The sequence below is a fragment of the Hemicordylus capensis genome, chromosome 2 (assembly GCF_027244095.1).
Source record: "Hemicordylus capensis ecotype Gifberg chromosome 2, rHemCap1.1.pri, whole genome shotgun sequence".
Lineage (NCBI taxonomy): Eukaryota > Metazoa > Chordata > Lepidosauria > Squamata > Cordylidae > Hemicordylus > Hemicordylus capensis.
This window is the reverse complement of record NC_069658.1, coordinates 230,000,566-230,014,515: the sequence shown is the minus strand read 5'-3', so window position 1 is coordinate 230,014,515 and position 13,950 is coordinate 230,000,566. Positions and strand designations below refer to the sequence as shown.

General features: G+C 47.2%; 1 protein-coding gene across 1 annotated transcript in view; it reads left to right on the top strand.

The window, feature by feature from the left end:
* The window catches only part of LOC128343815 (class I histocompatibility antigen, F10 alpha chain-like), a 30,131-nt gene extending 16,555 nt beyond the window's left edge, over positions 1–13,576 (top strand). The window contains exons 4-6 of the mRNA XM_053293250.1: positions 2,957–3,241; positions 9,725–9,758; positions 13,558–13,576. Coding sequence (XP_053149225.1) covers positions 2,957–3,241; positions 9,725–9,758; positions 13,558–13,576 — 338 coding nt within the window. The remainder of the gene's footprint in view (positions 1–2,956; positions 3,242–9,724; positions 9,759–13,557) is intronic.
* The last annotated feature ends 374 nt before the right edge of the window (positions 13,577–13,950 follow it).

Below are 13,950 nucleotides of genomic sequence, written 5' to 3'. Positions count from 1 at the left end.
ATCGCACCTTGAAAAGGTAGACAATAAGGACAAAGGACAGGACGCAACATTGTCCTGTTCAAAAATGAGGAATGAATCTTTTCTTGAACAAAAGGCTGGGAAAGGTCTGAAAGACCCATATAGGGAGAAGCGAAATGGACGCATCAAAGTTTATCTCTCATGTCTTTTAGAATATCTGGGGGTAGCTAAAATGTAAACAAGCTAGCTTCCCACACTTTGATCCAACCCTTAACATAAAAGTATAATGGTATAAAAATATGTTAAATATATAAACATACTTGTTAGCAGAGGAAATGGCCTGTTGCTTTCTTATCATTCCTTCCTGAGTAGGTGCTATCTTGACCTGATCCGCTGTGCCAACATAGGGAGAATACTTGGCTGATTCTTTAAAATAATAGTGCTTTTTAAAATCACGTCTACTCTGGCTTCCCACCTGCAAGTAATCGGGGTGTGTGACAAGCATGGGGAAGTTCTCCTGCAGTCCTAGACTTTGAACCTGACTTAAGAGTTCCTTCTCCCAGGCTATGTGCCAAAGTGACATGCCCTTTGAGTTAGCTACAGGCAAAACAAAATTGAGATCTCGAGGTCCCGTGGGATCCAGAGTGCAAACAGTGGTAACTACAGGCATATAGTTCCAAATCAGACATAAGCTCTCTTTGTAAGAGGTTGTGGGGAGTGTAATCCTCCATTCTCTCAATCTACTCCCATGTGCATCCTAGACTTGAGCTGCATCTTTCACAGGTTGATGTGGAAGCAATGAGGGCATAAAATTGTCTTAAAAGGCATACAAGACATAAAGATATAAAAGGTGCAAAAAGGCATAATTGCATAGAAGCCTAAGGGATAGGCTATAGCACAAAAGAAGTAGGAGGAGCAGACGTCTTTCAGAAGTAGATAGTTCAGACTTTTGGCAGTCTTGCTGGTCCATCTTCTAATACAAGAATGGGAGACAGTGTCAACATTAACAGGGGTAGGTTCCTCCAAGATACAAATATTGCAATGAGGAAGGACTATCCGAAATGGGCTCCAGAATCCCGGGCTAGCCTATAAGGACTCTTTTCATCTTGGCAAGACTTTACTCCTATACAGAGAAGAAGTTTCTGTCCAATTCACTGAGATGCTATATTCTATACATGTGCATGTGCAGATACTACTTGCAAGATCATTGTCATTGTTACTCATTTAAGGATTTTTTACCATTGCAAGACTTTTATTCATTCATTTTTGATGTAGACTCATTCTCAATAGGGATAAGAACAACATTTTTTCATATATTCATGCTGTTTTTTCTAATACATATGTTTGGGTTTGAATTTGTATTTACCTTTAACAATGACTTTTGTCCAATTTATTGGGATGTACTATCTTTGTCACATGTATGTGCAGATATTATCTGCAAGATTATTGTTATTGTTATCTATTCATTCTAAACTATTAATATAGCATCTTCAGTTATAGACAAAACGGATATATGTGTTTTGTTTATCTCCTCCACATAGATCTTTAGATGTAGCACAATTTGTGTTTTTGCATTTATTGGCAACTTTTTCATGGCCCCTCTGTCTTTACATATTGCACGGTTCCTTTTTTGTTTTTCCTGTTGATTCAGTGTGCATCCCACTTTTTTTCTGCCAGATTGCATCAGGCATGAGCCTGCATAATTACTACTCATATCCCTAGAGGTATGCAGCCCTAAAGGGATATTTTCAATCTCCTGTTGCATACACATAGGGTATTTTGCATATAAAGCCTCGTTGTCGGAGCCAATATAGGCATTACAACCACCACCGCTTCGAACACTCCTCAGTTCAGCCCAAAACAAGCTAATTTCTTGCTTTCAGGTCTGAGGAGGAGCACACACATTAACAACCAGCTATGAGTAGGATCTCAGTTCTATCAAACAGGTCATAAGAGAGTGGAATGAAATGTCTAACTTAACACATTTAGCTTGGAGATTCGTAGTAATACTAATAGATCACACACACACATCTTCCTTGAATAGCCAGCTGTAGCATAAGATGAGAAAGAGTCATAACCATCTAGTTCAATCTTGCCTAGGGCCCAAGTCTTTTGCAGTTGGGATGGGTGATGTTTGATTTTCCAGTTATATTGTGCAAATATTATTGACCATGCAGTGGCTTATTTTTCCATTTTTCTGCTCGGTTCTTGACTTGTTCTTTCCTGTAGGCCTGCTTTGTTTCATTGGTGTTGAATAGTTTCTCATTATTGACCATTTTAAGTGCATCTTCTTCACTGTCCTTGGGGGCACCATTGTTGGGTTGTTCTTAGGGCATCAGCCACAGCCCTATTTCTTTCCCTAGAATATGTGGTTCTCTTCCACCCACTGCATGCACTTTGTGGAAGTCTCACCAAGAGCATTGTGGCACTGAACAGGCTCTTATTATTTTCCTTAAAAAAGAATCTCAAAGGCCAGTATTCGAAAGTAAAGTGGCACAGTCAACATAAAGGGCAAATTGGACTTGGGTTCTAATTGTGTGTAGGATGCTATGGCTTTCACCCAGACTTCTGGGATATTGTGCTACTAACTTGGCTTTTGCTTCTTTGGGGCTTGGTGGCTTTGACCAGATGTGCAGCCTTTGCTCAACTTTTCCTCCTATTTTGCGTCCGCTTCGCTTTTGCCTGAGTCTCATGGCTTTATGCTGTTTTGGGTTCCTTTTCCATCTTATGGAATAACTTCCATCCAAGTTATGTTCTTATGAGTTTCCATCACTCTGCCCTCATTTCTGAAAGCTGTTTGTTGATGTTTGACTTCATGAACCCAACCTAACCTCCTGTGTACCTATGTATACATCCTATTTTACTATTTTATATGACTAGTACCCTACAAGGATGTGGATGACCACCTGAGGGCACACTCTTTCTCTGAAAGCAAAGTGCCCATCTTGTCGCCTATGGGAGAACCTTCATGTTACTATCAGTGCTGTCCTTTTTGCAGAGGCTCCAGTAGTGAAGGTGAGATGCAAGGCAGGCTATGATGGCTGGGAGACCCTCATCTGCCAGGCCTATGGCTTCTACCCCAAGGAGATCAATGTCACCTGGAGGAAGGATGGGGAAATCTGGGAGCAGGACACATTTCATGGAGTTGTCAGCCCCAACTCAGATGCAACATATTATACTTGGCTGAGCATCCAGATTGACCCCAAGGACAGGGACCACTTCCAGTGCCACGTGGATCACGACAGCCTGCCGGAGCCTCTAGTCTTTGCCTGTGAGGAATCTGGTGAGAGAGTACAGAGGGAGAGGGGGTTGGTTGGTTCTTTTGCAGGGTGGCAGCTTAGGGAGGTGAATTTTCATCCAGGAGGATCCCCCACTACCACCAATCCCAGCAGCATCACAGGCTTCAATACCAACACAAAGAAGGACCCCGTCTGTCCTTTGAGGTGCATAGCAAAGAACTTAGCCCCATACTGAAGTGGGAATTCCACTTCAGGGCCCCTGTCTCTGGCTGAGAAGAATCAAAAATTGGCACAGTCAGACTATGTATTGACTCACTGAGCATAACTAAAACCATTTCTGAAAAGGGAGTTTACTCATGAAAAACTACCTTTCTATTTACACGCAACTTTCAAAGCACTGTACAAGAACATTTGTCAACAATGTTCTTAACAACAAACAAAAATAAAATCATAAAATCAGAACAGGAAGCAAGAAATCAACCAAAGTAGTTCAGCAATCGTGATTCCATCAAGACCTCAATGGAAGGTCTTGATGGAAAAAGGAAAAGGGAGGGTTTTGCTGGAAAAGGGAGGGTTTTGCAGTCCAGCCTAAAGATGGAGATTGAAGGGACCAGGCAGGCTTTTGTGGTAGGGAGTTCCGAGGCATGGCTGAAGCTACTTAGAAGGCCATGTTATGGAACTCCAGAAAGAGGAGGATCTCCAGATGACCCATATGAAATATGGGCAGACCCATATGAAATAAAGTGGTCCGTCAGCCTGACCCCAAGTGTTCAGGGCTGTAAAGGTAAAAAATGGTACTTCAAATTGTGCCCTGGAAAAAACTGGCAGATAGCAGCCTCAGCACGATTAGGCAGTTCTGAAGGATGCTATGGCTGATGATACTGAAAGCCACTGAGCAGAGCTAACAGAGAGACACTCCTCCTGCCAAATTCCTAGTATAGCTATCCATGCTGTACTAGGCTGAGCTATGGGCAGGCAGCAGTTGGCTCAGCTCTCACGGCTGGGGCTGGGAGAGTCAGGCAGACAACCAGCCAGGAGCGGAGTCCAGGTCAAGCTGGGTAGGGTAGACAAATGAGCAGCCAGGGGTTCCGTGGTGAGCTGGAGGACAGGAACAGAGCCAAGGGTCAAAGAACACGAGTCAAAGGAAACCAACACATCACACCAAGGAGACCTTCAACCTCCTGTTTGGTTTCAACAGGAAGCTACTTATACACTTCCTGTTGTAAGGGGAGCCAATGGCAGTTCCCATGGGACCTTTTTACCTTTAAAGCCCTGAACACTTGGGGCCAGGCTGACGAACCACTTTATTTCATATGGGTCTGCCCAGTGCTACGGTCATCTGGAGATCCTCCCCTTTCTGGATTTCCATAACATGGCCTTCTAGTAGCTGCAGCCATGGAACTCCCTACCACAAAAGCCTGCTTGCTCCCTTCAACCTCCGTCTTTAGGCTGGACTGTAAAACCCTCCCTTTTCCAGCAGGCCTATGACTTTTGATGCTTGAGGCTGAAAAGCCTACTGCAATCTGCCACAAGGGGCAGCATCATGCAGCTCTTCAGCCAGGCAGAACAGGACATCCATCAAGACAATTTCAGACCTGAAGCCCAGTCAAAGGTCAGACTGATGTGGAACTAGGAAATCGGTCTTCTTCAAGCTTTCCGAGGGCCTGCACCTCTGGACTTGGGTGAACTACCTTGGGGTGTATGTTCTATAATACTGGGGCCACTACAGAAAGGCTGAGCCTTAACCTATTTTCAGTTTTCAAACCCAGAGACTATTATCTATGTGGACTCTTATTTGGGAAGAAACCCTGCCCTTCCCCAAACTCCAGGTCTGCAAAGACTCTTAGGCTGTATTCACACATAACGTGAAACCACGGGTCCAAGGGTCCTTAATGATGGACCCGGAAGTCCCTCCACTTCAATTTCCAAGTGCAGGTATCCTCCCTCAACTCCGGTTTCAGGGAATACAACCTGCAGTTCAGCATTTGCCTGTAACGCAGGCTGTGTTCAACCTTGGGTTGGGGTGGTAAAACTCACTACAATACGAGGATTCAAAATGGAATTTGAAGGGTGGAACCTCAGGTCGCTCTCCACACAGAACCAGAGTTCGGAAGGAGTGTCCTGCATTTGGACATACAGGTTTGGAAATCTCTTACTCCTTCAAATCCAGTAACATGCAAATGTGGCCGTACAAAATGTTCCACTAGGCTGTGGGCCCCAGCAGATAATCCCTTTGCCTCTCGTCCCCCAAATTTTAGCCTGATTGTCACTTCCCCCACCACCACCTTTCAGACTCATACAGTGGGCCTCAATAACACAAGAAGATTATTCTTATTCCCTTTTAATAATTTTGCTCTTTTTCCAATATTAACCCCAGGATGGTCCAGTGTGGGGGTCATTGTTGGAGTCATCTTGGGGCTTGTAACTGCCCTTCTGCTTGTGGTTGGGATAATCTTCTACATCAGTAAGTGAAATGTGAATGCATTTGCTGGGCTGTGTGTGACCGTGTTGGGCTGTGGTAGATTTTAACTGAGCATGAGCCTTGTGACTGTGACAATGGAATCCCCCAAAGCTTGTGGTCCTCCCCCCGACCCAATGTAAATGGTATTTTTGACATATGCTTAATAGCACAATTAATGAGCATTAATTAATGATTTGATTTGGTTTGATTAATGAGCTCAATTGCAAGCTCACCCAATGATTTAGAAGTAGCCACACACTGGGATAATCAAGCAAGGCTGTTCAGAGTCAGGGGCGTAGTTACTATTGGGCAACCGGGTTCAAAGTACCCAGGCTGCTTCCCCTCCGTGGCCGTGCCTTGCAGCCCTGACACGCCCCCCACATCTGACATCAGATGCGGGTGGCTGGTTTAGCTCCCAAGTGGGGCCATGCAGCCCGTTCTGGAGTTAAATGGCCAGCACTGCATTCGCAGCACAGCCAGGAGCCGCTCTCCCTCAGGGAGCAGTGGTGGCCCCACCCGATCTAGCTCCCGAATGGGGCCGCACAGCCCCATTCGGGAGCCAGACCACACTCCCCACTTGAGGGTATGGCTAACCCCACATTTGACCCCCTGTCAGATCCGGGGGTGTGGCTAACCCCCACGTCTGACATCAGACGTAAGAACGGGGTGAGCAGGGCCATCATGGCAGCCAGGCACAGGCCGCCGCTGGCCTGGCTCCTCTACTGCTCAGTTATCCATGCTCTGGAAACCTCCAGGTTAGACTGCTGCAATGCATTGTATGCGGGGCTGCCTTTGAAGAGTGTGTAGACACCGCAGTGTGTTCAAAACTCAGTTGCTAAGCTGATAACGGAGAGCATGCCTCACCAGGTTTTAGGGAGCTGCACAGGCTTCTGGTCCAAGAAGCTTTCCCAATGGCTGGACATTTGGCCAGTCAAAAGATAAGTTGATCAGTTGGCTGCTCAAATAATGGTCAAGTGTTTTTTAAAGACAGTTGTGCTGCGGAGGCCGACAGGCAAGTCTTCAAGCAGCATCGGTATCCTGGCTTCATGGAATATTTGACAATAGTGGGTCCAAGTCACATAAGAGGCAGCAGGTTGACCAGTGTGCCAACCCTAGCTTACTCTTGTGAAGCTATAAGAGAAGTGTTGCAAGTTTTCCAACTGGCTCCTAGAGCTGTGCATTGAACATCAGCTTGAGCTCCCAAGATTAACTGGGGGGGATGCTTATCCTCATGCTGTGAAAGGTTTCACCTGCTCAGATCAAGCAGCTCCTAAAAGCAGAAGAACAGGCCAGGCATTTTTCTGTGGTCAACTGGCAACCCCCCTGAGCCTCAGATTCCTGAGTCTCTTGACTGGCGATCTAATCCTGTCTCAACCACTCTGATGCTCAGAGAGTTCTCTGCTACTTTCCATGGATGGGCAAGAGGCATTTCAGCTCTGTCCCCTTTCAATAGCTTCCAATCAATCAGTTTATCGCAGCCCATAGACCAGAAGAAAAAAGAACAGCCATGGTTACAGCACCATAAATGGCAGTAGAATACTAAAAATTCGTATTTTTCAGATATCTGAGAACACAAGGTAACCCCTGCCCTGTTGCCACAAAACCATTCTGTCAAACATCAGTTTAACAGTTGTTAGTTGCTGTCAGAATGAGGAGACAAGAATTTAGCCACTGCTAAAGTCACCCTTGATTTTATCTATTAATCGCCTTTTGAAACAGATTGAATTTGAATAAAACAGATTGGATTAACCTGGCAGTGCAGTCAGTATAAGGTAAAATGTGCCATCAAGTCGATTCCGATTCCTGGCACCACAGAGCCCTGTGGTTTGGTAGAATACAGGAGGGGGTTTACATTGCCATCTCCCGCGCAGTATGAGATTATGCCTTCCAGCATCTTTCTATATCGCTGCTGCCCAATATAGACTAGAAGTGTGAGCATTGTAAGATATTCCCCTCAGGGGATGCAGCCACTCTGGGAAAGAGCAGAAGGTTCCAAGTTCCCTCCCTGGCTTCTTCAAGATAGGGCTGAGAGAGATTCCTGCCTGCAACCTTGGAGAAGCCGCTGCCAGTCTGTGAAGACCATACTGAGCTAGATAAACCAATGGTCTGACTCAGTATATGGCAGCTTCCTAGTTCCTATAGGTGTACCAGCGGGGATTCAAACCAGCAGCCTTCTGCTTACTAGTCAAGCATTTCCCCACTGCGCCACTTAAGGTGGCCTTTCATATGCGATGCCAGGGGGGAGGGAAATCTGGTGAACAGGATGTGCGTGCGGATACAGAAAGGACTTGAAGGGATATGTCCTAGAGTCTTTGCTTTACTAGAGCTACTAGGGATGAGTCCGAACCGGTTCGGAGGCCATTGTAAAGGCCTCCAGACTGTCCGGACCGGTCCAGACCTGGCCGGTTCGGTTCGGTTCGGGTGGAGGGGGTAGCTTTAAGGGCGGGGAGGGTTTACTTACCCCTCCCACCGCTTTGCCCCCTCCAGCGCGCGTATTTACTGTAATAATTGGGGCGGCAGGATACCTCCCTGCCGCCCCTTGTCCCTCTGAATGCCACCTCCAGGACGGGGTGGGCGCACGCGGGGCTCTGAGAAGGAAATATCCTGAGGACTCACGTTTTTTAAGTTAACTCCTGATGGCATCATGGCAATGGTAAACAAACCCCAATGAGAAGCCGGCACAGCACCGAGCCGGCCTCCGGCGCCTCCCCGCTCGGCGGCTCCCCCATCCTGAGCCGCCGCCAGCAGCCAATGCGAAGAGCTCCGCCAGAGAGAACGCACCGACGCGCCCAGCGCACTCTCACTTCCGGCTCCCAAGCGACTTTCCCACACACACAGCGTGGCCCGATGGGAGGAGGAGAAGCAGGCAGCCACGCTGTGTGTGGGGGGAAGTCGCTTGGAAGCCGGAAGTGAGAGTGCGCTGGGCTCGTCGGCCAGAAGTAGCAATCGCATGTGTGCATGTCATGCACGCAACGTGCGATGTGTGGCAGCAGGCACGCATGTGCGGTAGCGGGCATTTCCAAAAAATCATTTCCAAAAAATGGAGTGCCCGCGGGGGGGAAGTGGCGGGAGGGGTAAGTGCAAACCACCACCACCACCCTTAAAGAACCACCCCCCCATCGGTGCCGGACCGGGCCAGGTTCAAACCGGTTCAGAGGCCTCTATCATGGCCTCTGGACCGGTTCGTGCACATCTCTATCCATAACTTGATCATGAAGGAACCACCTGAGGCAAGTAAATGTCTTCTCAAAAACTAAGCTTTTAGATTTTGCATAGAAGATCTTTAAATAGTTGTCTTTACAGTAAGAAGGGAATTTGGATAGCAGATGTCAAAGCCCAGGTCTAGAATGAGAGAGAATAACTGCATCATCAGCATACATTAGCACACAGATTCCCCTATCGCCACATTTTGGCAGGTGCCCCTCAGGCTCATTTAAGGAACTTTCAGGATCATTCAAGTATATATTAGACAAGGTAGGAGCTAATATATGTCCTTGCCAGTCTCACTCCCCTAGATATGGGGATGTCTTCAGTGAGCTGGCCCCCCATTACCCCAACTAATTTGAAGGAGACTGTTGGGTCTTTCTCAGTCTCTTTTCAGTAGTAATGTTCTCCAATTTCTGTCAAAGGTTAACTCTAGGTATGGAATCAAAAGCCACTTTCAGGTCCATGAAAGCAGTATATAGTTTCCCATTCAGGGGTCCTGTCTATTTTCCAGCAAGATGAAAGAGGACCAAGCAGAGATCTAGAATGAACAATTCTCTCTGTTTGGGAGATTCAAGAGCTTCCATCTACCCAACCCACTATTTCTGATGCTGATCTTGGCTGTCCTCCAGTGTTACAGTGGAACAAAGCAGATGGATTGATTGTCACTTCCTAAGTTTCCTAATAAGAGTTGCCTGGAAAAGATTCTGGGATCTCCTTCCTGGGAGCCTGTTAGGGAGCGACTGGAGGAGGATCTGCTTGGGGAGGTTGAGGATCTGAGCTCCCGGCCTCACTCCATAGGGTGGGGCTGGATGGTCTCTGGGAGTGACTTTGAATCCTGGTTCTCATTCTCTATCCGCAGAAAAATCTCCAGGTGGCTACATTGCCGGCACCAGGTGAGTGATGATCCATTCGAACAGCACAGGACCACCCAGCGGTGGAAAGTAGAAATGTGGATGCCCAGGTGTTAAGTTGATCCTAGAAGGATAAAGGAGCTGGTGATGACAAAGACCAATTTCCCTCTTCTTGGGCAGAGAAGCTGGTCTTGCACTCGTGCTCATGAATTATTCCTTTAGGAACATAGGAAGCTGCTATATACTGTGTCAGACCATTGGCCTATCTAGCTCAGTATTGTCTACACAGACTGGCAGCAGCTCCTCCAAGGCTGCAGGCAGGAATCTCTCTCATACCTAATTTGGAGAAGCCAGGGAGGGAACTTGGAACCTTCTGCTCTTCCCAGAGCAGCTCCATCCCCTGAAGGGAATATCTTACAGTGCTCACACTTCTAGTCTCCCATTCATATGCAACCAGGGCAGACCCTGCTTAGCTAGGGGGACAAGTCATGCTGGCTACCCCAAGACCAACTCTCCTCTCCTCCTCCTCTGGCTAAGCATGGTTTACCTTGGTTTGCATTTGAACAGGTGATACATGTGAGCACGGTCTGCTGTAAGATATTCCCCTTAGGGGATGGGGCTGTAACCCAGTGGTAGGGATCTATGGTGATTGTGGTATGTACTTGTTCATTTTTTCTTTGTTATGACCTGCGGTTACAACATGAAAGTTTTGATTGACTGACAGTGGTAGGACATTTGCTTTGCATGCAGAAGGACTTTGGTTCAGTCCCTGACAGATTCTCCAGGAAGAGCTAGGAAAGTCTCCTGCCTGCAACCTTGGACAGTCAGTGTAGACCAGGGATTCTCAACGTTGAGACCCCCAGATGTTATTGGACTTCAACTCCCATAATTCCCAACCAAAGGGGCTGTGGATTATGGGAGTTGAAGTCCAATAACATCTGGGGACCCAACACTGAGAATCCCTGGTGTAGACAACACTGAGCTAGATGGACCAAAGACCCGACTCGGAATAAGGCAGGTTCCTATGTTCCCGTTCCCGGTGTATTGATCTGGGAATGTTGGATCCCCATCTGCCTCTCTGTTCTCTCCCTTCCCTATATCTCTTTTTCATCTGACCTCTGGGCAGGGTGTGGGGTAGAGATTCTAAATCTGTGACCTGAAGCTGGACATGGCCTGGATGAGGGTGAAGAAACTGCCACACAATCCAGGCAAAGCTCAGCTGAAGTTCTGTGGGTTGGGACTTCTGCACAGCCTGTTCTGAAGGCATTGCCTTCCCCCTTGGGAGCTCACTTGCAGCTGGAGGTGGGGTTTTGTTGTTGTTGTTGTGCAAGTGGCAGCAGTAGTCTTGGCCACCTGGTTCCACTGTTGCACCAACTGTGCCCTGTAGAGGAACCCCACTGGAGGTGGGTTTACTCCCTCACTGGAACCCCACTGGAGGTGGGTTTACTCCCTCACCCCTGCTCCAATGCGTTGTTCAGTAGTCGCAGCCACCCCTCTGTGCTTCCAGAGAGAACTCAAATTTGGGTCTGAACCAACCTTTGGAAGACTCCTTTTGTCTCCGCAGAGTGGGAGGTGGGCTTAGTTCACCCCTTCAGTTAAGTTTCCCTTTAAGTAGGGAAACCAAGCGGTCACCTTGTCAGGAGCCACAACTCCAGAGTCTCTGAGCAATGCACATGAGAGGCAAGATTGTTCCCTATAAAATATCATTTGATTAATCTATAGGAACCAGGGTGAGCAGGGGAGAAGGTACGCATTAGGAAAATAAAGCCGAAGTCATTTCTAACTTCTAACACATTCTAAAGTCTATAGCAACTCACTTCCATATCATGATGAAAGATGGTCCAGCAAGCAGGTGGAAATTAGCTGACATTTTAAAAAAGGCAACACACAACTTTTAAAAGAGTTTCTTAAGCAAAGCACCTTGAAGGGCAGTGAGCCCCTTCCACAGGTAGGCCACAAGGGCTCAAGTTGACAGCTCCTCAGCCAATGAGGAGGTGAGATGCCCCAGTGGGTAGAGTCTTCCATTACTGTCCTCACTGGGTAGGTGGGGTGCGAAGTATCCATTTCTCCTGTGTTAGGCAGGATTTGGGGACTGGTGAACAGCAGGTCTAGTGGACACTGTGGATATGATGCTCTTGTTCAAAACGATGGAGGCTAACTCCCATCATACACACCGATCCTTGACATGCCATTCCTTGGCTGAAAGCAGACCTAGCCATGTTCATTCATGCTCCAGCCACATCCAGACGATTACTGTAGGGGGCTGTATGTGGCGGCTACAGGGGCGTAGCTAGGGGAGAGGGGGCCAGTGTTCATCCCTCTCTCTGGCGCCCCCCCCCCCGATTGAGGTAGATAATGAAGAAAATAGGGTGGGATGATGCTGGAGGGCCCCCAAGAGCTGGGGGCCCATGTTCTTTGAACCCTTTTGTTCAATTATAGCTACGCCCCTGGGCAGCTACCTCAAAGAGCATCTGGAAACATCTCTTGGCACAAAACGCAGTGGCCACATTGTTAACAGGGTGTGCATTGTCTCAAGTGCTGTGATGAGAGGGGCAGGTCATGTTTTGGGGGGTTGTTTAATATTTCTTTAAAGAAGTGTTTGTTTCAGCCATTTGTTTCCTGAGTTTCGCCGCCACCAACTATGGTTCATGGTACATAGTAGATCTTCCACTATCATCTGGACTAGTAACGTAACTGTATAGGCATGGGAGGTTTAACAGAGTCGCTCGGACTAAATCCTTGAATAAAAATAAGAAGATTAAGGTTTATTGATTAAAGATTCGGAGGATGTTTTCACTCACTACTAGTACAGTAGGGGCGTATGCTAGTCCTGTTACATATATATCTCTATTCCAGTACAGCTCCTTGCTTACAGCTTTTACACAGTGCTCATATGCGTCAAACCTTGACCTATTGCTTCAGAGAACTTCCTTTTTAACGCATGTCTTTACTTAGAAACTATCCAGGTTCTTCTCTACAACTAGACCTTTTCTAGGCTCTTGACTCTCTCTGAGGTTCACCTTCCAGATGAACTCACTTCACCCCTCTCCAGTTTTTAACGGTCCCATTTCCCAGCAGCAGCTGCACAACCCACACCTGCTGCTTAGAAAATGCATTAAACCATTAAACCACTCTACAGTCTGTTACATCTTCATTTCCCCGCAAGCGCACAGCCCCAGTTCTGTTTGGCTTATTCCTTTCTGGTCCCCATTCAAAGGGCAAGGGTTGAGCTTTAAAGCCCTAGAGTCTGGTACTCTGAGTGGAGGCAGTCTCCGTTTGAAAGACTGCCTCCAGCAGTACCAGGCACACAGATCAATGTCTGAGGTTCGGTATGATGGATTGATTTTCATGTTTTTATGGCTAAACATATTATCAGATCCGAGGGGTGGGCAAGTGAGTGAGAGAAAGAGAGAGAGAGAGAGCGTGCAAGCATACAGGGGTGGGGGGTGGAGAGAGAGAACAGGAAAATTTTGGGAAGATGGAGGTAGGGTGAAAGCCTGGCTTTTAATGATATCTAATTTTAATTTTAATCTGGTTAAACTGTTTTATTTTAATTGTTTTATTATGTGTCTTTGGTTTTAATGTAACCCAGCCTGATCCCACCCGAGTTCAAATCCCCATTCAGCCATGATACTTGCTGGGTGACTCTGGGCCAGTCACTTCTCTCTCAGCCTAACCTACTTCACAGGGTTGTTGTGAGGAGAAACCTAAGTATGTAGTACACTGCTCTGGGCTCCTTGGAGGAAGAGCGGGATATAAAACGTAAAATAAATAAATTAAAAATATATAAATGAATTGAATGGATAAAATATTAACGCCCTCCCTTTCCTCTTCTTTGCAGGACAAAAACACAGGCCTGACAGCTTCTCCAGGGATAAGTGTGGAGGAGAGAAGGGTCCATCTCAGAGAGGGCTCATTGGACTCCATGAAGACTCAGGCTGGCTAGCCTGATGCACAGTCTAACAGAGCCTTAAGGGCTGCTGCAAAGCCACAAGATAAGCCTCAACGTCTTTAGAAGCTGGCAGCTGTGGAAGCCGTGTTGCCACACTGATCTCCCTTCATGACTGCGGGGACACATATAGTGCTGCTGCTGCAGCAGCCACTGGCTTCATTGCAGCTCCACACTGAGCCTCTCCAGGGACGGAGCTACCGTTGAGCAGACAGGTTCAAAGAACCCGGCCACAAGCCATGGAAGGGCCATGACCTCCATTGACACCCCTTGCGCATAACCCGA